Here is a 27,181-nt window from a genome sequence, read left to right on the forward strand (position 1 = left end):
TTTTCCTTGGATAATGTTAGCAAAAGAGTTTAGAGTAAAACAAGTGTTTCTAGTGGTTTTGGTGAGAGTGGGAGGATAGCTACTCCCTGCTGCTGCCTGGTGTACAGAAAACCCATACAGTCAGAAGTGCAAAGTCCTGTTCTATTACCGTTAGGAATGGGCTACTCTTGCTGCAGGGGCTGAGTGCTACTTAGGCCTGTTGCCACCCAGCAGAGGCATGTTGTAGATACCATCAGTACTAAGAACTGTGGTGAGACAGGAAAGAACCTCTGGATAGAAATCTTTTTGCTTCCATCTGCTATTTCAACAATTTCTTGAAGAAAAAGCTAAAGAGAACCTTGAAGAGATTCTTCAAGGGAAAATGAATTGATGAGAACTCCACTGACTGTGGAGCCAGTGATGTCTGTTGGGGACCCAGAGATGTTCTCTTTCCTCTATCGGGCAATGTAAATGGAAGACACATTGGGAAATCTCTTTTCCATTCTGCTTCAGACACAAAGGTTGTCAGGGGTGATCTGAGGAGACTTCTCTTTCTCTTGTAATCAGAAGAAAGGCACCATGGAAACATTTCTATTAAGATATTCTAACAGAGACTGAAAACACGAAAAGCACATGAACCAAGCATGCAGTTTGGGAGTGCTGTATCCTAATCTAAGTGAATACTTTGAAATAAGCTGGTTGAAAGATAAAAAACAGGCAAGAAGAAAGAACAATCTCTTTATGAATCAAAGATGGTATACTAAACATGTCTTGGGCAGTATAACACCAGCTACCTACAGTACACTCTGCTATGTACAGTAATACACAATACTTACCCTGTCATGTAGTGTCCAACCAACGTATTTTAAATAACTATCATTCAGGAAGGCATCACTGTACATTTTCATCCAGACACCGATTTCTTCAATACAGACAGCTCTAATCTCAGCAATAGCATCACTAATAAGGAAAAAAGAAAAGTATTAACCAGATTACACACACATACCATTTACTTCTCATTCCCATTGCCCTAGCTATATTTTGCTTTTATTTTTTATGAACTTCACTATGTGGGGCCTGTCACTGTTCTCTCACTGCCGTCTTACTGATTTTCTGTTCCTGTATGTCCTTGAACTCGCTTATCTAATAACTTCAATATTCCTACATTCAGATATGGTATTTCCATTATCCCCAAAAATTCTCACCCTAGTTTTCTTCTTAGTCTATTACTCCATCTTTTACCTCCCTCTTTTCAAACACAATTATGAATCCAAGCTACAAAACTCCTCTAGACAATCATTTCTGAAACACCGTCACTCACATTTCCTTAGCAGGCTTGACTCTCTCCAGCTAGAGGTGCAGAACAATTGCAAGGTGGAAAAAGTTATTTGGTTTAACCAAAGGAGCCTGCCAGAGGGGCAGAATGGAATTTGGTACACAAACAGATCTTGTTTCATGCACCACATGAAAGCCCCTATAACAAAACCCAGGAGAATGTTTACATTTCAACATTGGTTTCTTCCAGTTTTCTTACTTTTTTCTACATTCTGACTTTGGCAAGTGATGGAAGAGGCAAAGACATATCTCAGGCAGACTTATCAGCTGCTTATTGAGGAGAGGCAGCAGGAAACTGTCTGGAGAGATCACCTAAAGAGATCAGGGATGGAAATGATTTCAATCTGATTGGCACTTTCCTGCCTGACTGACATAGAGCATGGCATATTTACTAATAATGAACGACGGCTAAACAACGGGAAAAGGGATTGGGGCCATCTGGCCCTTTAGTAATTTCATCTGAGACATCTGTTACTATGAGAAATCACTTGTGCCACTCCAGCTGGCACTGCTTCACAGTTCAAAATTTCAGCTGTAATAAAAGAGGAACATAAAGAGCCACTGTACAGAAGGGAATGTCTGGTGCTTTGCAAACACCGGCCTTGCTTATAATTGAGACTCTTTTTCTGTATTTTTATTAAAAAAATCTTTTTTGAAAAGTAATAAACATCAATCTAATTCTAAAACAGCAACAGAGCCCAAAAATTAAATCTAAGGAGGGGGGGGGGGGGGGGGGGGGGGGGCGGCGGAATTTCCAAGCTTCAAGCAAGAGAATAATTGCAAAATAAGACAAACTGTATTTTTCCTAAAGTCTTCAATTTTACAAAATACAATTAAAATGCACTCAATCTGATGTTCAAGATACTTACTGCATAAGTTCATCCCATAAAATAGTATAACAAAATCATGATTACTCCATACTGTAACTGCCTATGTACTTCTGACCTTCAGATTGGTCCACCTCAATAGGTGCCATTCTACCGTACATGATCTTCCCGATAACAAGGTGAAAACCACAGTTCCTACATGAACATGGCAATCAACTGCAGTATCCCACATCATTAATGTGAAACTTCGACAGTTGATTGCCTGTTTTTCTCATTCAATTTCAAATTATAGGGAGGAAACTGATGTAACAGCACAAAACATGCATTTAAAGCTTATATGAATGTGAGGGGAAATTTGTAGGAATGCGATCAAACCACTATCATTGTCTCTCTTTGCCTATGTGAAACACACTGATTCTATCAGCTTCCAAACAGAATCATTAAAACTGGTCTGTCAAACTCCCTGAAGACTCTATAACCTCAAAACCAAGGTAATTGTCAATCTACAATGCAGACAAGCTGCTTTACAAGCAGAGTAGGGCATTAAATAAGCTGTTCCTACCAGGGATTTCTCAAACAGGTTTTAGATACTGTAAGGATGAATGTGCTAAAATACTACATTCAAGGGTCTGCACTATAAAAACTGCATTCATTATGAGGAATGCAGCCACAATGAAGACAAGTTTTAATTAAAACCATGAATATATTCATATATGTATGTCTAATTGTATATTACTTCACAATAAACTAGATTAGCAATTCTCTTATTGAGAGGAATGGAATTATTTTAAAATTATTTTAAAAACAACATATAGCTGGAAGGAATCAGAATGCAAGACTTAAAGAACAATCTAAAAGACTGATAAGTATGAATCCAGGAAAAAAAAAGGGGGGGGGCAGAGCCACATATGCAGCAACACAAAAGTAGCCATGAAGACAGTTCCACTAGGGGATGACAGCCTGAGTCCTCACATTCAAGTAGGTTATTTCACCACCTTATAAATTTACTAACTGTGAAGCATTTTGGAAGGATTTAATGGCAATCCCAAAAAGAATTCAAGTGTCAACAGCTATTTAATCACGCAGCACAGCCAGCCAAAAATCAGGAAAATTTATCTTTTCTGTAAGAATGCATTCAAGCTTCCCTAGGCAGACAGTGAAAAACTGATTCTTGATTCAAAAGCTTCTCAGGGATCCCTAGGCACTATGGATGAACTTTCACTCCAAGCTGCTAATTAAAAAAAAAACAAAACCAAAAAACCAAAACCAACAAACCAAAAAAAGAAAGAATAAAGCTATTCAACTAATTACAAGACTTAGTATAATAAAAATCTAACATCTTCAGTATAATTGAAAATGGGAAATAATCATGCATAAGGCATGTGAGACTAGCAAAAAGACTCAAGTTGCTGGAGAGGCAGGAGAATTTGTGAGACTCCAATTTCCCACTCCACCACCACCTTCCAGGTAACTGTATTACCAATACGAATCACTCGTCTTCTTGCAGGAATCACTAACACAGACTCCATGCCCATACGATGCTGTATCAAACATGATACAGCTAAAAAGCCTTTATACCTTTGCTATGCACGTGATCAATTGGTTATTACTAAACGATAATTCTTTTCTTATAATTTTTACATACTTAAATATATTCTAGCTTCTTCTCATAGTCACTATGGATTATTTAGTTTTTTGAAAATATACACTATTTGTGGATGACACAACAACAGATAAATACTAATCATACCAATACTGGAAGTACTTTTGGAATAATCCATGCATTATTAACTATCATAATTATAAATTAGTGATTGAAGTTTGTATTACTTGCCAAATGCTTCTAGAAAGGAACAGAATCTAGTCCAGCACATAAACCAAAACCAATGCTGGATCTACAAATGTTAGACATAAAATATATTTAACCTTCTTTTCAGCACAAACTGCAAAGTAATATCTATGCGGTGAATGGGAAACGCTTAGCAAACTATTTGCAACAAAATTCACGACCTATATTCCTACTCTTAGTAAAGAGGCCCCCCATGATGCAACTTCGTAAAGAGATTTGACAAAAGGGGATCAGGTACGAAATTCACTGATTTCTTTTAAAATTTTGGGTTGACAAGGCAGGCCCGTAAAACTTAGGACAAACCATAGCAAACAGTGTCAGGAAATAGGTTTTATTAGTTGACTGTTTCTCTGAAACAGTCATCCTTTAGCATGTATTTCATGGTAAATTACACTCAAGTATTTTGATTAAGGCCAAAAGTATTCAGGACCCTGAAAAACAGAGTCTATAATGGATAATTGGGATACGTCAGGTGGATACCGGTATGCTCCTCAGCATCTTGCTGGAGTGGTTGCCAGTTGCAACCCCCGGGTTCTCTGTCTGATTGATCACAAACTCATTTAGGTTAATCAAGATCAAAACCTGAAAGCAATTTAAGCTAACCTGGCTGATCTGCACTGAAATGAATGCTTAAATCCTTAAAACATTACCAGTGTTGATGGAAAACACCCAAAGCAAGACATGGAGATGACTAGCAGAGCAGAAACTGCTTCAAGACTTCTTGGAAGCTCCTAAAAGATGCCTGACTACTCTCTCATTGCGTGTTTCCGTGCCTAATATAACCACTGGAGCTGTTGCTTCTCACGTCTTGCTCGTAAGACAGAACTACAGATAACCTACAGAAGAACATGCCATGTTCTCAACGTGCAAACTGCATATGAACAGAAAAAAAACATGTCGTGGTTTAAGCCCAGCCGACAACAAAGCACCACGCAGCCGCTCGCTCACCCCCCGGCGGGATGGGGAGGAGAAAATACAACAAAAAGCTCGTGGGGCGAGACCAGGACAGGGAGGGGTCACTCACCACTTACGGTCACAGGCAAAACAGACTCGATTTGGGGCAAAAATAAACCAATTTCATTTGTTAACAACCAAATCAGAGCAGGACAATGAAAAACAGAACCATATCTTATAAGCACACCTTCCCCCCGACCCTCCCTTCTTCCCGGGCTCAGCTTTGCTCCCCCTCTGCCTCCTCCCGCCCAGCGGCGCCGGGGGCGGGAATGGGGGTTGCGGTCAGTTCGTCCCACATCGTCTCTGCCGCTCCTTCCTCGTCAAGGGGAGGGCTCCTCGCACTCTTCCCCTGCTCCAGCGTGGGGTCCCTCCCACGGGGGTCAGCCCTCCACGAGCTTCTCCAACTGAAGTCCTTTCTACACACTGCAGTCCTCCGCAAACTGCTCCAGCGTGGGCTCTCCCACAGAGTCACGGCCTTCTCCAGGCCCAGCCACCTGCTCTGGCGTGGGGTCCTCCACGGGCTGCAGGGGAAGCTCTGCTCCGCCATTAACCCTCCCTGGGCTGCAGGGGGACAGCCTGCCTTCTCACCACGGGCTGCAGGGGAACCTCTGCTCCCCCGCTCCTCCCCTCTCTCCCTCCTCACTGACCTCGGGGTCTGCACGGTTCTTTCTCTCACATCCCACTCCTCTCCTCACTGGAGCTCCTCTTCATCTCCCATCTTCGTCTTCCTCTCCTCCTCTCTTTTTTACTGCACCTCTTTCCCCTCTTCCCCTGCCATCTTACGCTCTCCCCGAGGCGTCTTTTCCCCTTCTTAAATACGCTATCATGGAGGCGCAACCACCGTCGCTGGTTGGCTCGGCCTTGGCCAGAGGCGGGCCCGGGTTGGAGCCGGGGAAGCTTCTAGCAGCTTCTTCCCATTGCTGATTGGCTCAGCCTTGGCCAGAGGCGGGTCCGAGTTTGGAGCCGGGGAAGCTTCTAGCACCTTCTGACAGGAGCCACCCCTGTAGCCACCCCCCGCTACACAAACCCAACACAAAAGATGTTTCAGTCAACGGGTTGGGATAAGAGACTGTAAGAACACTTTCTAAGAAAGACAGAAAGGAGGGTCACTCACCTGCCTTTGGCGTTAAGATGGAATCTCAAACTCCTAGTCAAGGGACATGAAATGGTGCAGCTCTACAATAATATACCATTGCTAATTGGACCAAACTATGCCTGTCTGAGGCTGCTTGACAGTTTCTAAACATTTTGAAGATGTAGTTATAAGGAGAACTGAACAAAATGTCTTTTCTACTTTTTTCTATGACTCTCTCATCTCTGGAGCTGAATTGGGACCCCGTAAGGGAAGAAGGGTAAGAAAAATAAGTGTGCAAGAGCCCACTTCCAAAAATTCTGGTGAATGCTGCTCACTGCATATCCCACTCCTGGGAGAGGCTGGTAAGCAGCACTCCCATTTCTAAGTAATTCTACACGGAGTGCTACTTAAATAGCTATTTCAATAATGTGTTACTAAGCTGATTATCCAACGTTCTTGCCAGACCACGGAATTGTATTGTTTGAAGGCGTGACTTGAATTTCAAGATGTAGCTCTACATATCTCTAAAATCAGTGTTTCTCAAAGACTTACCATACTAACACCTTTGCTTATATGAAGTATGACACATGGCTTTGTAGGAAAGGGAGCAGTGTGTGGTTTTAAACTTAATATTAAGGTCAAACTCATTTAAGTACAAAGATGTAACTTTTTGCCTTTCTCTTTTTTTATGCCTATAAGCGACAAATGGTCTCGGCAATTTCTATCTGTTTTTTCAACATACATAAAAAGGTAATGGATTTTCTTGTCACCTAAGATATATGTTTCACCTCCTCAGGATAACACATTTAGGGGGGAAGGAAAAGGATTTTTCTATGGTTTTGTTTGGATTTTCATTTCCCTGTGCTGACTGGTTCTTGCTCGTCTCAGTCTCTTACCTGCTTCCTCACCAGACTTCCATCTAATATCCCCTCTCCTTTTTTTTCACGCAACACTCTTGTTTCCCAGAGTGGAACTCAGAGGTAACTTATCACCATCATCCTATTTACTCAGTAGGAGGGAAAGGAACACCTTGGAAGGAGACAGAAGCATCTTCTCCGTAAAGATGGCATCAAGATTTGGCAAGTTTTACCTTAATTATCAGTACTGCCAAAATAATACCTCAGGACAGGCTCACTGCATTGCATAAATTCACAAAGCCATCATGTCCCTCAGGCTGAGGATCTCCATTCAGGTCTGCCAGAAGTTAAAACTCTAATAGTTCTGTTTTGCTGGACATTCACATCCAGAGGAATAGCTCTTTGAGCATTCAAAACAAAAAGATCTTATGAAGTAGGACTCAAATAAGAATTCTCTGAATCTTACCCTCTAAAAGGGAAATGTGTCTGGACACAAATTGCTAAGTCAAAAGCAGTGAAGTAGCAAAAACAAAATTTTGACATCTCAGGTAACAGTTGAGAGTGATGAACATTTTCTAAATATTTGTTACATCTGAGAAGCTATGTGGCAATAATCTCACATGCAAAGTGATCTCTGATATGCAGATACAACTGAAATGAAGAAACAGGCCTCCCCTCTTTTTTTTTAATATATATGTACTTTGCAACCAATTTTCAGCTTGTTTAACTTCAGACAAAAAAAAAAAAAAAAGAGGTTACTTTTGAGATGCCTGACCTACCAGTATATAGTATCTCATTACTACATACCAAAGGTGTTACTCATACAGACAGAAAACTGGTTATTTTGCAATTAGGACCTCTGAACATCACCATATCCAAGCCCCTACACATGCCTTGTACAATCAATTTTTGAGTATTTCCAAGGACTGATACTCTACAGCCTCTCCGGACAACCTGTTCCAGAGTCTGATTACCCTCACAGCCCTGCAGTCCTATTTACCACAGTCACCATCTCCACTGGTTTTATACTCACCAACATGAGCTCAGCAACTTGACTCTAACTGAATTTACTCTTACGTCTCCCCTTTGATGCTAACTCTCAGTTTTAGAGAGGATAAAAAAATAATCAATGGACAACCAAATATGTCGTAAAGCAACACAAAAATAGTCAGAAAAAGTGATTCAGGAAAGAGATAAGGAAATATGCAATGAGGTAGGTACATCTCCTGCATGTTTATTAAGAATATCTCAATTTTTGACCAAATCTGCTGTTAACACTAGACTAACATTACACCTAGAAAATTGTTTAGCTATTTCTGCAATTTTTTTTTTTTTTTTTGAGAAGTGAGCATTGAAATCTTCCAGTAAATTGGAAGCCAATCTATAGAAAGAAGATGTAACCTCACTGCAACACTAGCTTACCAGTAGGAAGACAGCTACATTCTGAATGAAACAGTTTTGGGGGGCTTTTTGTTTAGATCAAGGACTTGCTATTTAAGTTACAGAGGTCACTAAGCATGAATCACTGTGGTAGAGTCTGAATCATATTATGGAAAGGATTTATTCTCTGGGAATAATTAAAATAACATTCTTTTGAAATCATTACCACTTGTGCATGGTCTAAGGACTGTAAAATGATGTCAAATTTATAAATCATTTGAACTATTTGAGAGAAGGAATGCTTAAGAAAAATGGAAGCAGATAATAGTTTGAAATCCTTTCCTTTTTTCTCCACCCCTGGCCCTGGTTTTCTCTTCAGTTAGCTGGTTTTAATACAGGTATTTTTCCCCCATATGTTCTTGCACAGCTGTGACTGCAGAAATTCCAATCTATGTTCTCTGTTGTCTACAGATTACTCATATTCGGGTATATGTTGTACCAGACTCTCTTAGGAGCTTCACGGAAGTTAAGGAAGCTGGAGAGATGACGACTCCTCACAAAAGTGGCTCTTGGGGGCAGATTTGGAAGCAGTGACTTCTTCTGACCCTGTCTGAACAGTGGCAGAAGTGGTGCCACCTACCCTGCTCAGAGCACACCACTACCTGACCGATTTCAGCAAACTCTTCAGTGGTCTAACAGTGTCAGCCTGGGCATCTTTTTTCAGGGCATGGATAAGCAGAGTTTATTTATTTGGCCTCTCCTTTGTTACAGCAATATCAGCAAAATCAGGCCTTTACTAATGGTGGCAGGGGGCATGAAAAGAAATCTTGGTTGCAAAAAAAGGATTTAAAAAGAAAGAAAGAAAAAAAGAAACAGCACGCAGACCATCAAAAGGTAGAGTCTTTTTCCAACCCCACACAAGAGCATGAGCCACTATGAAAATATTTTAAAACGACTTCTTGTTTGATACAATACACTAAATTCTGAAGGGACAAAAATGCAAACACTCTTTGCATTTAATTTCTTCAACTGTATTACCTACACGCCATAAAAGCTGCTTTCATAACAAAATAGTGAGAGTGCTATACTGAGTTAATATCCTAATTTACCTGTTGACTCTGTATATGCATCCTTCTGTTGCCAAGTAGCTCAAGGCTTACTGACCGTAAACTATAAATTTTCTTTCAAGTATCATGCTTGGGTACTGAAGATACATGCTCCAGCTCCACTGTGTTGTTCACACTCACATATTTCTTAGCACAAGCCCCTTCCAGGTTTCCTGCACACTTTTCTCCATAATTACAATAATCCCTCTGCCCAACTGAACTATGGGTTCCTCTTCACCTTCTAATGCTGTTCTCATACACCCTTTCTTGTTTTCTGCCATTTGTCTAAAAGATTTCATAAACGATAAAGTTTTAAAACAGAATTTAAATCCGAAAGGTTAATTGCATAATTTAGTATCCTTGAATTTTATCTTTTGACTTCAGTAAGTCAATTAACATTTAAAGAGCTGGTTACACCAAGATGCTGCAGATGCTCTGAGGTATCTTGTGATGCAAAATAACCCTAAATCTACTTTAAAAGACTACTGCTCTCTGATAAACCATACTCCAAAATAGCATGCACCAGTCCAAATCTACTGGTTTGTGCAATTCTAAAATAAATAGAAGTGCACGCATGTGCACATTCACACACGCACATGAATATATATAACCTGCTGTGTTTTTGTATTCACAAGACATAGCATATTAAATATTAAAAAAACCCTTTGTGATGTGCTAACACCACAATTACTTTTTAATGTTCTTGCTACAAACGTCCAAAACAATTAACAAACAAAAAATACATGTTAACTGGAATTAAGGCTTTTGATTGCCTTTATGTAATTTAAGGAGGAAAAAGCCTAAAGTAAAGTTGTAGCTGTGGCTAAAGCATATGTGGTGGAAACATCAGAAATTTGCTGTTAACGCCTAAGACATACAAAAGGAAATGCAGAGTAGAGGTACTCAGCAACCAAAACTGCCCTCTTATGACATGCACTGATCATTTGATTATTCCTAAGATATGTCATGTTTGTGCTCCCACCTTGGACAACTTTTCTTTCAAAACACAAAGATTCAAATTCCATGTCTCCCACAACTCTTTAAAGTTGTTTTACTGAATTAAAATAAAGTTCTGTGGATGGCTCTATTGTGTAATTAATAGGAGTTACACTTATATTTTCTTCCATAACTTCAGTGTTTTTGATACGCCTTTTCTGGCATCTAGAATATTACATCAGAAGAAAAATCAACACAGAAACTACCCTTGACATTATTTATGATTATACTTTGTTAGCAGAGTCTACTGTAGCATGCATTTCCTTACCGGTATCTATGAACAAATATACCCTTAAAAATAGAGTTCATCATATTTTCGATTTCATCTTGGTTTTCTTGTAGCTGCAAAAAACAAAACAAAAATAAATAAAAGATCACTGCTCATTATAATTTGATATTCTACATTCCTTATTGGGGACCATTAGAAGACCATAGAAGGGCACTTCATTAAAGGTATTAGTAGATTCACCATGTTCTACTTTTCCAGCACATGCCTATATTGTGTGCATATACATACATATATACACACATATATATATACAATGTCTTAATGGAAGAAAGTTAACATTCTCTACAAACATCAATTAATTTAGTTTCAAATTAGTCCTTTGAAGTGGTCATCACCATTTTTTTGCTACTGAAATTTAGACAAGTAGAGACTACGTGTTCAGTACTGTCAGCAGTCCTGTATTCATAGTTAATCAGCTGGAACTGATGGCAAATGACAGCTGCAGAAATGGAGGAGGAATCCCCTCGGAAAAATTCGATGTCCTATTTAAGGGAAGTACTTAAAGATGTTCTCAATCTTAACTATGAGTGTCAGTTGCTTTAACTTCAGCGCCCATGATAACTGAGTTTCTGAACCAGGAAACTTTCCAGAATCAGAGCATGGGTGCTTGACATTGGAGCACACCTGACATCCAGGCCTTAGATTGCAAAAAACCAAACCAAACCCAAACAAAAAGCAAACCCAAATGAAAAAGGTGTTATGAGCATGTTTTTATAAATAAGAATGCTTTTTTAAAAACCTTACTATTTCCTGTGTAATATGAGCACATTTTGTAAGTACTATGGAAAGCTTACTTTGTGTCAATGAATATTCCTAAAGGAACATCTTGGAATCAATTAAAGTATTCCCATACTGTCAGCTTTTGTACTAAACTAAATAAGTATGACTTAATTACACCAAAATGCAGCTTTGTTAAATAAGATGACGCCAATTTTATACAATCAGCTTTTGGAGCAGAACTGCTAACTACACTCAAAGCCATCATTCTTCCATCAAGGTGTTTCTGAATGTCAAAGCAAAATACCACAATGTGTGTGAATGTAAATTTTTCCACATTTTCAGTATGAAAACCACAACAAAGCTCTGCTAGTACAGAGTGCGTATACACATAAAATAATAACACCTGTATAATTATGGACATACATATGTAACAGATAAAACATCTTAAAGCCAGAGGCAGAATTATGATCAGCCGTTTTGACTCCTGCATAACATGAGCTCATAAACACTTTCACCTAGGGGTTTATATTTTTCAAGCCATGTTTATAAATATTTCTACAGTATCTTTTCTACAGTATCTTCCAGATAAGATCTAAAGTAGTTTGCAAAACTCAGTAAATGAAGTCTCCCAGTTTCCTAAAATGTAAGGAGGTTCTGTCTCCATTTTGCATACGGAGAAACCGAGGCATTGAGGGTTCTTCACTAACTGTCAAACACCTGCCAAAGAAATTAATTTCATAGTAAAAGGGATTATGTACAAAGGGAAAAGTTGGGTGCACACCAGCTCTGCGTATACCAAAGGGCTGGTACACAAAACAAGCATCTTTAGACATGGCTTCTGGGAGAAGCACTATTTTCAGCATCAGCTCAACCCAAATATGCACGGACTAAATGCTTGTTCAAGAATACATAACCCAAAAGGGAGCATGAATTTCTAATCACTCCTCAGTTGGTTGACTTCACAGGCTACAGGCAGGCAAAAATCCACAGAAACATGAGGCTAGAGACAGCCTAGCACCAACTGTGGAGTAAAATGAGGATGGGAATGAACGAAGAAGCCTCAGGAGGCCTTCTGAAAAACCAGTGAGGCCCTGAAAGGGAAAGGGGAAGCTCCCGGAGAACTTTGGGTATGAACCGTTAATATAAAAACACACCACAGAAGAGAGGTAGGGGAGACTGAACTTTATGAGCCATGAGAACGTTAAGATACTGAAGAAAAGTGTACTTTGACACTTCTTTGAATGAGAAGTTGAGCAGCACCATACAAGCCTAAGTGGCACAGATGAGGGAACAGCATGGATGGCTTCCTCCCTCTTTTTCTGCTTTTTCTACAGGGAATTTACAGCTTGCTATAAACATGGTAAGTTATCAGCTATATAACTGATACCGGGATCCAGGTGCTAGAGCAGAGCTGGTGTATAAGGAGAATCAGAGATTCAGTAGGTCCATGTGAGATCTCTTTTACTTTTGTGTGCCAACATTTAAAAGATACAATTCTCAAATGTATCTTAGTTTCAGTAATGAATTAACCATTCTTTGAAAAATATGAATTTTCTCCAAAACTTTAATTGCTTTTTACACTTTCAGCTTTTCTAGATCATGTACTTGAATTTGAGTGCTTAACTTCAGGCATCTTGAGAGAGCATTTGTGTCTCGGGATTCCTGCTCTTACCAATGCAAAAGCGATTTAACACCCCCCGCCTTAAACCTAAGTAAAATAAGGGAAACATTCTCTTCTTGACTCTGCAAGCATTTTGAGAAGCTCAAAAAGACATGTATGACAAACACAAAATTTGAATTATTACTGGCAGCAGCTAAAACACAACTTTCTCTGTTTTGTGGCAGATTGTTACATAAATCATCCGGTTTAGTTGAAAATCTCATTGATGAGAATAGACCTTGATGCACTGCTCTCATATTAGGTATGTAGAAGATGACATGAGAATGAAACACTTTAGAGAGAGTGTTCCATCTCTTCTACTTCAGATTAATTTGCCACACTTAGCTTGTGAACCGTCCCTATATAACTTCATGAAGATAAACACATGCCCGTGTATGTGCCTATGAGGGTTTATTATGATGGCACTACATCAACTAAGAAAGTGCCAGCAGAGAATACTATTGTAAATTCAGCATATTTAAACACGGGAAATATGCAGCTTTATGTTAGGAATTCTTACACAGAGCAATTATGCCATCTAAACCTAATAAATCTTTTCTATACAGGGCCCTCTACTATGCTTAACACCATGTATCTGAGGACATAATCACTGCCACTCCTCTCTGGCTTACTCCTATGCAACATTTTGATTAGTTTTAGTGAGTAGTGATATGAGAGACTGAACATACATATCAAAAGCTAAGGTTTGCAAACGCCCATTCTTCTTTCAGGGTTTCACAGCCCTGTGCTAGCCTGGGTATCATTGCTTCAAAGTCTCCCCAGAGCAATTATATACTGCATCTCCAAAAGACATCAAAAAGAACAGCTGAAGGAATGAGTATAGAGGATGTCCATAGACCGAGAGATACTAAACCCAGTTAATCAGTGTAATTAGTGACTTTGTCCTTCTCTGGAAATTCAAAGCAACAATCAACAAATCTGGAATAGAAACTGTGCTCCAGCTATTTTGACAAAGCAATTCTGCTTTTTAAAATGCTTCAAGGCTGACATTGAATTTAATATTTAATTTAAAATGTTTCCCTTGCAGTTTGGGCAGGAGGGATTGTTCTTGCTTTGTACCTCAATATATGATTTTTAAGAATTATGAAAGCCAAATAAAATTGTGTTACGGATCGTAGGGGTAAAATAAAAAGAAAAATACATAATTGTAATTATCCCCAGACAAAGACTATAAAGTCAAGCAATTTTGAGTCAAAGTTATACCTAAAAGAACCCAAGGTGCATACAGGTAAAGCGCCCAGACATCCTTAATTTGCCACAGAGTAAAACAGTGGTGGAGCAAATATATTCAAAACTAATATACTAAAAATAATAAATTTAAATCTAAGTCATATATACTTCAATTTTTCAATCAATCTTATGAGTTTTACATGGCATCTTTACAGGTAATGCCTGTTTGGGTATATATGTATTCATTTTCTACTTGTCATCTTTAAATTTCTTTTAAGTACAACTCTAAAACTGAATTTCCTGGGATATAATACTTTATTTAGGATGATTACAGCAACCTTCTAATGATTTTGCTCACCTAATGCCAGACTGGTACTTACTAAAAGCGACTTTAATGTCTCCCTAGCTTCTTCTCCCTGAGACCAGGTGCTATAGCCCCCACACTCCAGTGTTTCTTGAAAGCAGCTACAAAAAGAAGTACTAATGAGACACTATGTAATAATTGCAGTGATCAAAGGGAGAAATGGGCAGTGCAGTGAGGGACTACATGGGATCCTCTTTTTGCATAACCAAAACAGTTACTACTTACAACTCTAGACTAATTTTCTTCCTGCCTGGTCATATACCCAAGCCTGAGAACAGAAATTATCCTGTGCGTGCAGAACAGCACACAAACTCAACTGAATGTGTTAGTACAAGATTTAAAAATGTAGCCCAAGTAATATGTTTGAGATCACACGAACACGACTGCAGAACTAATCTCTTGTTTCTCACTATGGTACTCAAGTCACAAACCACCCTGGACTTTCTGTTGGAGGGAATGCACATGAACCAGGAAAAAAAATTCATCTTTTCACTTGCCTCTTTTCTTTTCTGAAGCAGCAGCTCCAATCTTTCATTAGCTCTTTTACCAATCATTTTGTTTCTCTCAGCTTCGTACTGCCTCTGTGTATTATCCTGATGAATGCTCAGGTTTAAGGCAACATTCACAAGAGCAGTCATAAGCTTCATAGCTGCAAAGGCAGAAGACAGAATATGACTCTTTACCTGTAGTCAGAGTTAAAAAATATTGCCTCAGCAGATCCATACTCACAGAAAATAACCAACTCAACCCTGACACAAAGCCGCCTGGAAAGGCATTTCCCACCCAAGCAATACTCGGGTCACTTGGCTGATCTAAAGATCAGAAAAGAGAGTATATATACCGCATTGAGCTCCAGGCAATGCTCTTTGCCATCTTCTCCAGAAAATTATGCAGGTTCTGAGTGCAAAAGGTCAGTGAGCAAGCATGTGAATCTGCAGGATCAGTGTATACCACAAAGCCAGTTACTGTGGAGTTACATACATTTCTGTACTAAGAATCATTAACTATCATTATAGATGCCTCCATAGTAAGGGTAACTCTTAACCAATAGCTACTGAGGATTACCCAGTTTACAAGGGACCACAGCACTGTTTCTCCGAAAGCAAGTCTGACATTGCTTTAAAGTCAAGTGTATAGTTGTATAAAAATACGATTAGAATGTTATGTACCCACACATGCTGGATACAGTATTTTTCATGTATTTTCTTCTATCTTAATTTATGTTTACAAAAACATTAATAAGGGTCTTTCCCATGTTCTGTGTGGTTACATGGCATATCACATTCTACAATACTGAAAAAACAGCAAAATAATGTAACATCCTCTCTGGCTAAATATGCAGCATTGTCTTCCAAGGTAGAAAAGCAACTATACAAATGGAGAAGTGAAGCTACTCTTGTGGTAACTCTGTCTTACCTTGCTAATGCTCAAAGTTGGTAACTCTAGAAGCACCCACATGTACTTCTTGCCTTAAGTTTCTTGCTATAGTGAATCATTTCTCATTCAAATTGGCTAGCACAGAGGAAAATTGAAAACAAAGACCTCAAAAACACTCCTTCAAGAATAAATGCAATTCTAAAAGTAGATTTGCATAAACTTTATCAAGACTGAACTCCACGGCATCATGCTGACCTTTGCTCTGCAGGATAGCAACATAATTAAATGTGCAAAAACTATCTTGAAGGAACTCTGCAGAATCAAAACAAAGCTCTCAAGCTTGTTAAAACAAGTAAATAAACAAATAAATAAATGGCATGTATTATCACTGGAAAATGCTGGAGATCTTTGGCAGCTCCTATTCCTAATGTAACCTCTAGATACATGTATATCTAATGCAAGAAGCCAGCAATGGCTTAAATAACCAAAGCTAGTTGTGATGAACCTTGGCTTTAGCATTTGCTTATCCTTGCTTGAAGTTTCTAGCTACATAATCCATTCCAAATGATGGCAACTATTTCTTCCACATAGCACAGGTCTTGCATAACATCTCTAATGTATGGTGCTGTTTCCTATTTTTTCAATCAAGCCTCTCATACTTTCCAAACATCTGTCCCACACAAGGATGAACCAATCAATAAAAGAGACCAGAGTGCACACCTCTCTCCATAATCTCTCTCCTATGAAACAATCAACCACAATCTAAGCAAACAGCAAATCGAAATCACCTGGAATGGAAGACAGTCAGTATCAGCTGGAAAGGAATAGTTTCCATCTCAGTTTAAGTAATAGGCACAGATTTCCAGCAGGTTATCTGCAGCTCAAATAGCATTCAGCTTTGTATACTGAATATGTACAGGCAAACTCTAAACCTGGAAACTTACGCCTGCATAATTCATATTTTTACCATCCCGTTACTGAGTAAGGTGAAGAATGCAAGGGGATAGGTTTCCAAGAGAGTTCAGTCACTGGGAGTTGAAGGTTTTGGTTTTCAATTTTAAAATCAAACTCCAATCAAATCTGGAGTCGTTTTTTCAATATCTTTGGAAATCTGCCTCTTACTTAGATTCATAGCAAGAGATGAAATTTTAAAAAAATTCTGATTGAATTTGTTGGACACTGGGTATTACACTTGGAAATCTGAACAAAATTGTAAGAGGCTGATTGTGGAAAGGCTAACTAAACCAGTAACAAATATTGGCAGTGGAAATTTTCAGATTATGACAAATATCTCCTAGAAAGGCTTCAAATATTTGGCATGATCTATGAACAGTCTAGGAAGAAGAATCTTCCTACAAGATGTATTTCAGCACAAGATGAGGAGAAAGATATCACCTGACATAACCAGCTTTAGACACCTACATCCAAGCTAACCACCCTAGTATTGCTTTGTAATTGGAGAAAAATAGTTACTTCTAGAGAGTGATTCATCCATCTTACGGGAGACATCTCATATAGGTGCGATGAAATACACTCTAGAAAAGCCTATTTCCATCTAATGATATACCCAGTGCTTTCCTTAGATGTAGGCAGGTGTGTTGAAAGGTGCAGCGTGGCTGGAGGTAGAAGACAGTGAGACCTACAACTATGGCCCAGTGCTCCCAAACTTAATGCTTCTCAAGAGTGAAGGCACAGATTTTATTTTTCAGTGGACTGAAATTCTTTGATAATACCATTTTCTTGATGCTTATTTAGAATAAATTTGTTTTCTAAAATACAAAATTATGAAGACATTCTATAAAACAAATGAACAACTAATAACAAAATACAAGACATAAGTATGCGACTTTTGATTCACAGGATTCACTAGAGGCCCCTAGGTATGACAGGAATCTCTCAGATTAAATGCCTCAGCATACTCCTTTCCAAACAAAAAAGTGTATTTTAAGTATAGTTATACCATATACGGTACTTGGATTTGATCAAGCTTTCCAGAGTTCTCAGTGCTGATCAAATTCCACCTCAATCAAAATGAGGCGTAATTCTCAGAGTGGCTAAATAGTAGCAACGCCTTTGAAAAAACTCTTCTCTGCGCTAGCTTACTTACCAGCTAATGTACTGGTGTGCCTGAAAGCCCGGACCTGGGAATCTGACAAACCAGTCAGAAGAGAGATCACCGTGTCCATCATGTATTCATCATAAATGATGCTATACTGACACTGTCGAATGAGCACTCCAATGAACTCGCAGAAGTTGGATCGAAACTTCTTCCACTGTGGCCCAGGCATGGTAAGTGGATAATCACCACTGTCCTGAAGAACAAGAAAATGAAAATATTAAGTATTAAAAGTGTCCCCATTTAATTTATTTTGATGATGTTGTAGCCATCATGGTCTAAGTTTTTAAGCTAAACACTATCTTTTTCCTTCAAGCCAACGGAGAATAACAAATAAAAAGAACACATTATTCTTCAATAAACAAAGAAGCCTTTGGCATGAAACCACTTTTTCAAAGACTTCATTATAACTGTTCTAGACTTACAATATTAGCTCTGTATAGTCCAAAATATGCATCAAGACTCAATTCTTTTCCTTGTGTGCTGGGTTAGGAAGTGGGGGGAAAGGATGAGAAAGGACTATTTCCAAGTATTTAAGGTCAAAACCTAAAGAAAAGCTTGTGTGATTGAAGGTTTGTGTCATGCTCCATCCCCACTTCAACTCCATGTTAATATTCTGATCAACTGAATGCCCCTCCCCACAAACTTTGCTTTACTCAAGTTTACAACTGAGATCTTATCAGAAAGTCAATACCATCCTTTTTTTAATCTTATAAACTTACCGTTTTTCTAGTGGTAAAACCTGCCTTCTGATAGAAGTAATGGAAATTTTACTACAGATTCATATACCCCATACAGATTCATACACCCCAACTTCCGAAGATTATTGCAAGATTCGAGTAGGCATGTGAACACTCAGTTCATTTAAGTTTAACTCCTCTCCAAGTTTGCTCTTACTATTCTCACTTCAAGCAATATTGCACTTCAGTGAGACTGCCCCCCTCCATAATTAGAAACTGCTTTTTTCCCCTTCAGTGAAAAAGATTATATTTAATCTCCCTGGTCACCTGATTTGTAAACCAATTCCAGATTACCCAAAACATCAAGGCAATAATGCTCCATCCTGAATCTCTCCCCCAAGATAAGAAGTCAGTAGTATCAAAGTTAAATCCATTTGTACATATTTATTCTGTGTTTTTGTGAAGAACAAGCACTTCTATTCTCTCGGGACTTGTCTTATCGCCCAGACTGAACCACATAAAGCCAGTAATGTAAGCGTAGAGGAGCTGTAATCAAATAACCTTTTACCTAAACTTCACAAACGATACTCCCCTGCAGTAAAAAAACTCTATCAAATTTAACCAAATCACACACATTTCAATCATATTAAAATAACAATTAAAATTGCGAAGTGCTCAAATGTTAGAAAAAGACAAAATTATAAGGCACTCAATGACCTTACTGTCTCATTCATTACAATGCTGAATGACATGATCTTAATGAGCAGTATTTTTACTTCTAACTTTGAATGCCCAATCTGAGAGAAATAGGAGCTTTGGTTTAAAAAAAAAAATTGAGAGGGTTGTAAAGCCCCTGACATAAAGACATCTCCTAGCATGTTCAATTGCAGCTGTGAGTCCTCAGAATTCCTGTGAATTAGATCAAAGCGTTTCATAGTAGGAACCCAGATAAACACAGTGTAAAATATGTAGCAGTATCAAATTTCAGCAAGGTACAGTATCTTGCCAAGTAAATACAAGCCCTGCATTAGTCTCATATTTATTTAAATTTAGGACTGAAATTAAAATGCTAAAGTTTTATCCTCCATGTTTTCCTGACAGTAACTCTATATGAACACCCCAGACTCCTTTTCTTCTCCCTGCTTACACCTTATTTTCACAAATAACCTCCAGACTAAGTCCCTGCCTGCACAGTACCTGTGGGAACTCCGCATGTGAACTTACATATGTAATATATGCTTTCTAGAGGTATGTATATATAATTTTTGGAACAGATCCTCAGAATCTCTAGTGCTGTGTGTAACTACTCACATTTACATGATGTATTTTTAACATACAATTATGTATTAGACAGTCCTTTCAAAAAGCATGTGAAGACTGCACCAAGAACATCTCATCTGGCTAAAATGGGAAGAATAAATTTCCAATAAAGCCACTTCATTGGATCTTTTATTCTTGAATACCAATCCAAATGTGATACATCAGTGACACTGACATGTGACACTGGATGGTCCAATGGTTAGAAAACTCAAACCAAAACAAGTTTTTGTTGACCTGCTTACTCCAGCATAAGAATTACAAGGGAATTCATCTACAAAATGCCTGTACTCATTAAGCCAAGCACCCAAGAGTGCAGCAGATGGATGTCCAAGGAATTCCCTGTTTCAAATTGAACCTGTGGCAGCAATGAACAAAGTTATTTCCATCATTTAAGTCCTGCACAAGTGTTCCTCCACTCAAGATCAGGAAAATCAATGCTTCAATCCCTGCCATAAATGCAGAAATTAGGACCAGAAGCCAGCTGATTACTGCAGCACTGACAGAACAATGCAATGATCTTGAAAAAGTAAAGAAAGTAGCAAATCTGAACATCTTCAACGGAGATTAAGATATTTTCTGGGCAGTATACCGTGCTAATGAATAGATAATGCAAGATTTTATCCTAGTTAATGCTATACTTCTACTTTTATTTCCCTACTAGCTCCAGGCTTGTAGAAATGAAAATGGCAAGTCTAAAGATGACAATGAAGGTAGGTTGGGCTGGTAGACTGGCCTAATTATTTTGACAAGAGCCTCACTAACTCTCTCCTTCTCCTTCTTCACTCCCACACAGTCAGACCATTACCTTCTCATGGACTGACATTGGATTTAGGGGCATGAGAGGACAGCAGGGCAAGGGAAACGTTCTGGTGGCAACAGCCCTAGGCAACTGCTTTGTCTCAGAATGACACGGAGGAGATGGACAGTGGGAGTCCTGGGGTACTGGAAGAGATACTACAGGTGAAATGCCAATAGTGATATTTAGAATGAAGAACTGAGGGCTGTTCCTCAGCTGTGCAGAAAATGGTGCTGCTTTACTGACATAATGTATGACCACCTGGCGCAGCCACTACTGTTGGTCTCCTCCTGGCTCCCTTTCTTTCATTGCTTACTATAGACTTACAAAAAAATAAAATAAAATAAATCCAGTGGCAGGATGGGCTCAAGGAATCAGTCTCGTCAGCCTGCACGGAGTCAGGGAGCACAGCCAATGGCACTGCTGAAAGGAGGCAAGAAGTAGATCTGCCTGGGTTCTCTTCTTTCCTCAGCAAGAAAAGAAAGGTTGGGAAGGATCATGCAGACCTGCCAATTTTAGCTTGAGTTGCCTTTAGTCAAAGGACTGTCACTAGCAAATGGTGTCTGCTACCAACAGCGCTCTCAGAAACAAATGATTGTTGTTCTGAATCTTGAAGTGGTGGACACAAAGCAGAGGGCCAAGAAGTGTACTAATGCTATGCTAATCGCAATTGCAATTTTACAATCTGCTGAAGACTGAGGAAGATTTTGTTTGTTTGTTTCATTATGTGTTTTACCCTGAACAGTAATGTAAGCTGCTCTTATTCTAAAAGCTTCTATTTTTTGTGACTACAACATCCTTTCAGGCACAGACCAATCTGAGATATTATGACTAGCAATATGAACAAATAGGTCATATAACAATTATAAACTTATTGTGCTGTGATCATCTGATATGTGAACATCGGTTGAAAACTGCACTAAATTCTAAAATATTTTCCACTGCTAACAGGGTATGAGTTTATTCCAGATTTCAAAATATTCACTGGATTGTGGTCTAAGACTAACAATTTCATGTTTTTATACTAAACCTCACAATGTCTTTCACAAATCCATTCAAGTGTTAAGGCAGAAGCTAGAACAGAAACTTTCTGTTAGAGCTGCAGAAGTTCAGAAAAGTTTTATGTAATGGAGAAAGAAAGCTTATATACTAGTAACTAATTCTTTGAGATACATTGCTTATATGTACATTCATACTGTGCATAAGGAAGAGTTTTCTTCTCCTCTGAGAAAAAACTTTGACAGTTTTTGAAAACTTTTTTTTGAGAAATACTTTCTTCTGTCAGGTATGGGACAATCCTCCCTTGGGCAAAAGCAACGTTCTTTGGCTTTTGGACAGTGCCTTGGCCATTCTATTTTGCACAATGGGGCTAGACTAAAGGCAATATCCAATTCTGTTTTCAAATTACACTAGTAAAAATTCACTGCATTTTATTAACTTTGGTTGGGTGATGTTTTAAAAAGCAAAACTATTTCAGCGAGAAAGTAGCATGAATTGATACAAACCTTTTATTCGTCATTGTATACCTAAATTTTATTCACTGTACCCTATTCCACCTGTACACAAAGGCCCTGAGTGAATACCTGACTACAGCAAAAGGAGCATCCACATGGCCATAGTTAAGTACATACTTAAACATTTTGTTGTTCAAGGCCATGAACAAGACTGAAATCTTGAAGAATAAAATCCTGAAAAAGAGCAGTGTTCACATTTATAGTTTTCCCGCTTAATTTTTTGAATCACAGCCTTGGCATTCCATTTAGAATTGGTCAGAAAAAGACACTGCTGTCCTACAGAAAATTCATGTTTCAGCATTTGTTTTCCTCACTATACAAAAAGGAACACTTAGAATATTTAAGTTTTTTATACATGAAAAATCTCAAAGCTAAAAAGCATTCACCATTAGGAACATTTTTATTTTGACAGAAGATACCCAATCTGAATTGTAATACACTTGTTTCAAACAAAACGCTTAGATCTTTTGAAAGAGTATTTCTTTCTGTAACACTGTTCCAAAATGGTAATTTCCACTACAAGTTACTATTTGGTTTAAATTGCCAGTTCTAATGAACAAAACATCAATTTGCACACAGAAAACAGAGCAGAATGCTGCACACGCCAAGCCTGCGGTCCTGTCTCGGGAATCTGGAGTTCTTTGTTGTATGATAGCGGTTCCAAGAGGTGAACTTCAGAATCCAGAATACCACCACCAGTTTCAGTGGGATGAGAAAACTTTCTACAGTGCTTCTTACTGCCTCCTCTTATTAACCTCTCTAATACCCGGGATGTGGACAGACAAGGATATCCCTAAAGCCATACAAAGATATATGAGGGTCTACACGGATCCAGACCAGGGCTAACATGGACCCAAGCTAGTTCTTGCAGAGTCAGACCTGGCTAGGCTCTCTTACACCACCGGATGTGAGCTTGCTCCATGCTTTTGTGCGATAGTACTCTTATGCCCTTAAACTGGCTAATTCACAAACTTTTCGGTACCAGTATTTCAGCATCCAGGGCCTACTCAATCCACAACACTGACTTTGCAAGATGAGCAACTATAACTACCTTTTCAAATTATTTTATTACTTTTTGGTTTTCCATTATTACTTTCCTAAAGCTCATGCTGGCTTGTTATTCCTCATCCAATAGTTTAAATCGCTGCTTTGCTTGTCAATACAATTTCTCATACTGAGACATTGCTTATCTACTGGTTTCTGGCCCATTGCATTTTTATTTTAAAACAAAAGTATATTGTAATATATTTCATAATGTTTAAAGGCCTATTTGTATACTATACCTCATCAAATTCTTCTGTCATTTTCCTTATGATTTCTGCATTTTGCATGTTCCTGAACATTTCAATTCTTACAGTACCTGTAATGTAATGAAGGAACAAAAGAAATTAACACAACCCATTTTTTGTTACGTCAAAATATCAGTGTTTTTCTGCTGTTAAACTTACAGCTCAACAATACGTATGAAAGAGTATATAATGCAATAATAACAGGAACGCATTGAACAAGACTGTCTCTTGAAGAAGTGGTAAAAAAAATCCTCTGTCCTGTAAAGTGCTATCAGACTAGAGTTAGTAAAATTGTCCATCTTTTTACTCTTTACAACTGAGTAAGTGTGATACAGAAGCGATAGCAACATAGGACTCATGCCATGTCTGCAGTTGCCAAGTGTTTTTAATTTTGTGTTCAGAATAAAATGAAGACCACCTTTCAGCTCCATGGGCACTACTAGTAATTCTCCACTTTTTATGTTGTGTCACCTGGATTACAGGTATACCATGATCTCTATGCAGAGACACAGGAGTGGTTTTCAAACTGCTTAGCTCAGGACCAGCACGGCTTATTGACTTAGGCACAGCACTGTGTGAATGGAGCTACAGCACCTACAGACCAGAGCTAGCACAATTGCATCATGTGGTGCTACTGTTAGCAAGTCCTTCCAAAACCAAGGGCTGCAAAGGGCTCAGTCAAGATGTGAGCCAGCTCAGGACCAAAAGCAGCAATTGCATCTATGTTATTCCTTCATTTGGATTATGCCATTCCCCCCTGTTACCAGAACAGCGAACTCGACAGGATTAACTTTTCATTGTAAATTGAACAAAGCTACCAACATTGAAAATGTAACAACACAATAGCAATAAATGAAAATTCTTGTGACTTGATCCTAAAATCAGTCAGCATAAACGAATAAAATTTTTTTTACACATTATTGCCTTTGCAACTAGACATTGTCTAAATATCCAACCATATAACACAAGTCAACATAGAGAACATTTTTTTTTTGCTAATGCACGATCTTCTTTTTGCAACTTCACAATCTTCTTTTGTTAATGGAGGAGATGCAGTAAAATTAAGCAAACTGCAGAGCTACAAAATCCATCCCAACGTCATTAACATTACAAAGAGTAAGTCTCCCTGCTTTTGCAAAAAGTTCAATTGGATTAATGATCCACTGCATGGCTCCAAAAATTCAAACCATTATAGAAGAAGCTTAACAGCTAATAGTATTAGGCCTTGTACAAAAGATAAATAAAGATAGTTTAAGTATACCAAATATTATGAGAACGTTTTAATTCCAACATTTTATTCCTTGAGAAACAAGCATTAGAAACATATGCATTTCAAAATATGCAAGCGGAGTTACAGCACACCAATCCTCTATATCTTAGTAGGGGTACTGTTTTACAACGCAACTTAAATATTGATTTCTTGAATTGGTTTTTCTTCTTCATGAAATAATATTTACTTATTATCTATTTCATACTGGGTAACACTGTGAACCTCAGTTCTAACAATGGCAATTTAAGTTTGTGCATGGTAATTTCCATATTATTAATAAACAATTAGTAATGCAATATATTAATATAAAACAAGAAACCCAAGAGAATACTACCACATGACAGCTAAAGACCTGTTTTATCAGCTTTGAAATCATCTGTAAATGTAGCTATATTTTAATGTTTCCCCCAATACTGAAAGTTTTGTTCTGAATAAGTGAAACAGTTTCACAGTATGTCTCAGAGTATTGAATAGTGGACAGCTATTCTTAGAAATCCACCCCAACTGCATTAATACCTCTTTCTCTCACCGCATGCTGTCATCTGTTGCTCTTCTCATTGGTAATATAACCCTCATTGAAAAAGTAACCGATTGACCTTTGTTATTTTATTTTTTATAGCCCTGATTCTAATTTTATTCTTATCTATTTATGACTTCTGTTAATAACCCTAAATAGCTTCCATATAATATATAACCATGTTACTTTGTCAGAAAAAGTAAAAATACCGTAACTAAAATTCCTTGTTAATGCACTTCACTCAATTCAAATCTCCCTTCAACTTTGTATAATTCTGTTGTGGTTCCCTATATCTTTTCTCCCTGAGGATACGGAATGCAATTATACTGTGGTTACTATTACTTAGTGGCTCAGATATTGTTACTTCTTAAATGACCTCCTGGATGTTACTTCACAGTCAAGTATAATTTTTCCTTGAACAAGTTCTCTCAAGGAATGTTTCAGGAGGTGACTGCTTAAAGCACTGCTTCTTTAATTCAACAGCCCCGCAGATACAGTAACAGCGCTCAGAGAAAGCTGATGGCTCACACTGGATGCACACACCCTCCGTGTTACTATCAGACAACAAATTGTACACACTGTGCCACAGACACATAGACCCTGCCCACTAAATTGGCCAAGGGGAGAGGCTTACAAACGCAGGACTACAGACCACAGGCAGTTTCCCTTGAATCATGGAAAGGCTTTTTACCTTCCATGACTAGAACTGAGACAGCATCATCTATCTCCTGGGCACTTTGGGATTTCCACTGATCACTGTGCAGAGCTGTTACAGATAAGGCTGGTGTAGATTCTATACATATCTTCCAAACAAGCAGCGGACCAGCTCTTTGGGAGCATCAGGCAGGGGCATGCATAGGATGAAACAAACTCTTGACATGTCCTAGGGATGCCAGGGTGGACAAGAGCTCAACGCTGCCAAGGAAGTGTCAGCAAGCATTAAGAGGAGTGAAGATGAACAGCAATTATCAACTCACTGTCTTGTCTTATTCTTTCCTCCATTTTTTATGACAAAGTTTACTGGAAGTCATGTCAAGCAAAATGAGCATTTCTACTTATCTGGCAGTAGGTAATAGCTTTGGCCTGACTGCTTTTCCTACCACCACCTTTCCCCCACCTGACCAAAACACAATCTTGTCTGTTTTTTTGGGAAACTGATTTAACACGTTGTAAAGACGCTATGAAGACTCTGCTCACAACACATTTCATGGTGTCATCACAACTTTTCAACACTGCAATGGTCAACACTGTTCAAATTCATAGTTTTTATGATTAGTGAAAAGCTAAACTCTCCCATTTCAAAGTGAATCCTTAAAATATAACAGATTTTCTATAAAATACAATTGAAGGTGTGGAATGCATTCCTACGCTCTCTGCCTTACTCATGTTGCTACTAGTCTTCTATCCTTTTCTAAACTGAGTTTTACCTCTATCATGAAGCTCTCACTCTGTATTTAGCGAAGAGGATTTAAATTGTCTTAGTCGATTAACAAACTGAGAAGCCTGTTCTACTTCAGTACTAAGTTCTCAGTTCAAACTTATTCACACACACTGTGCTTTAAAAAGTCTTCTTGCTGACATGTAAGTATATTTCCTTAATGACAAAATTCCAGTTTAACTTTCAGCTAAGACAGAGATCAATTTAATTTGTCAATAATTAATCATGTCACCCAACCCAGCTTTTAAAAGTGAAAAGAAGAAAACCATACAGAGGACACAA

At 38.3% G+C, this 27,181-nt stretch overlaps 1 protein-coding gene across 1 annotated transcript in view; it reads right to left on the reverse strand.

Annotated features, from left to right (window-relative positions):
- STAG1 (stromal antigen 1) overlaps positions 1-27,181 on the reverse strand; it is a 200,526-nt gene that overhangs the window by 72,450 nt on the left and 100,895 nt on the right. The window contains exons 6-10 of the mRNA XM_050902898.1: positions 23,669-23,745; positions 18,067-18,271; positions 15,080-15,231; positions 10,627-10,700; positions 816-939 (exon numbers count right to left, since the gene is read on the reverse strand). Of these exons, the coding sequence (XP_050758855.1) occupies positions 816-939; positions 10,627-10,700; positions 15,080-15,231; positions 18,067-18,271; positions 23,669-23,745 (632 nt within the window). The remainder of the gene's footprint in view (positions 1-815; positions 940-10,626; positions 10,701-15,079; positions 15,232-18,066; positions 18,272-23,668; positions 23,746-27,181) is intronic.

This window comes from Gymnogyps californianus, chromosome 10, assembly GCF_018139145.2.
Source record: "Gymnogyps californianus isolate 813 chromosome 10, ASM1813914v2, whole genome shotgun sequence".
NCBI classification, from domain to species: domain Eukaryota; kingdom Metazoa; phylum Chordata; class Aves; order Accipitriformes; family Cathartidae; genus Gymnogyps; species Gymnogyps californianus.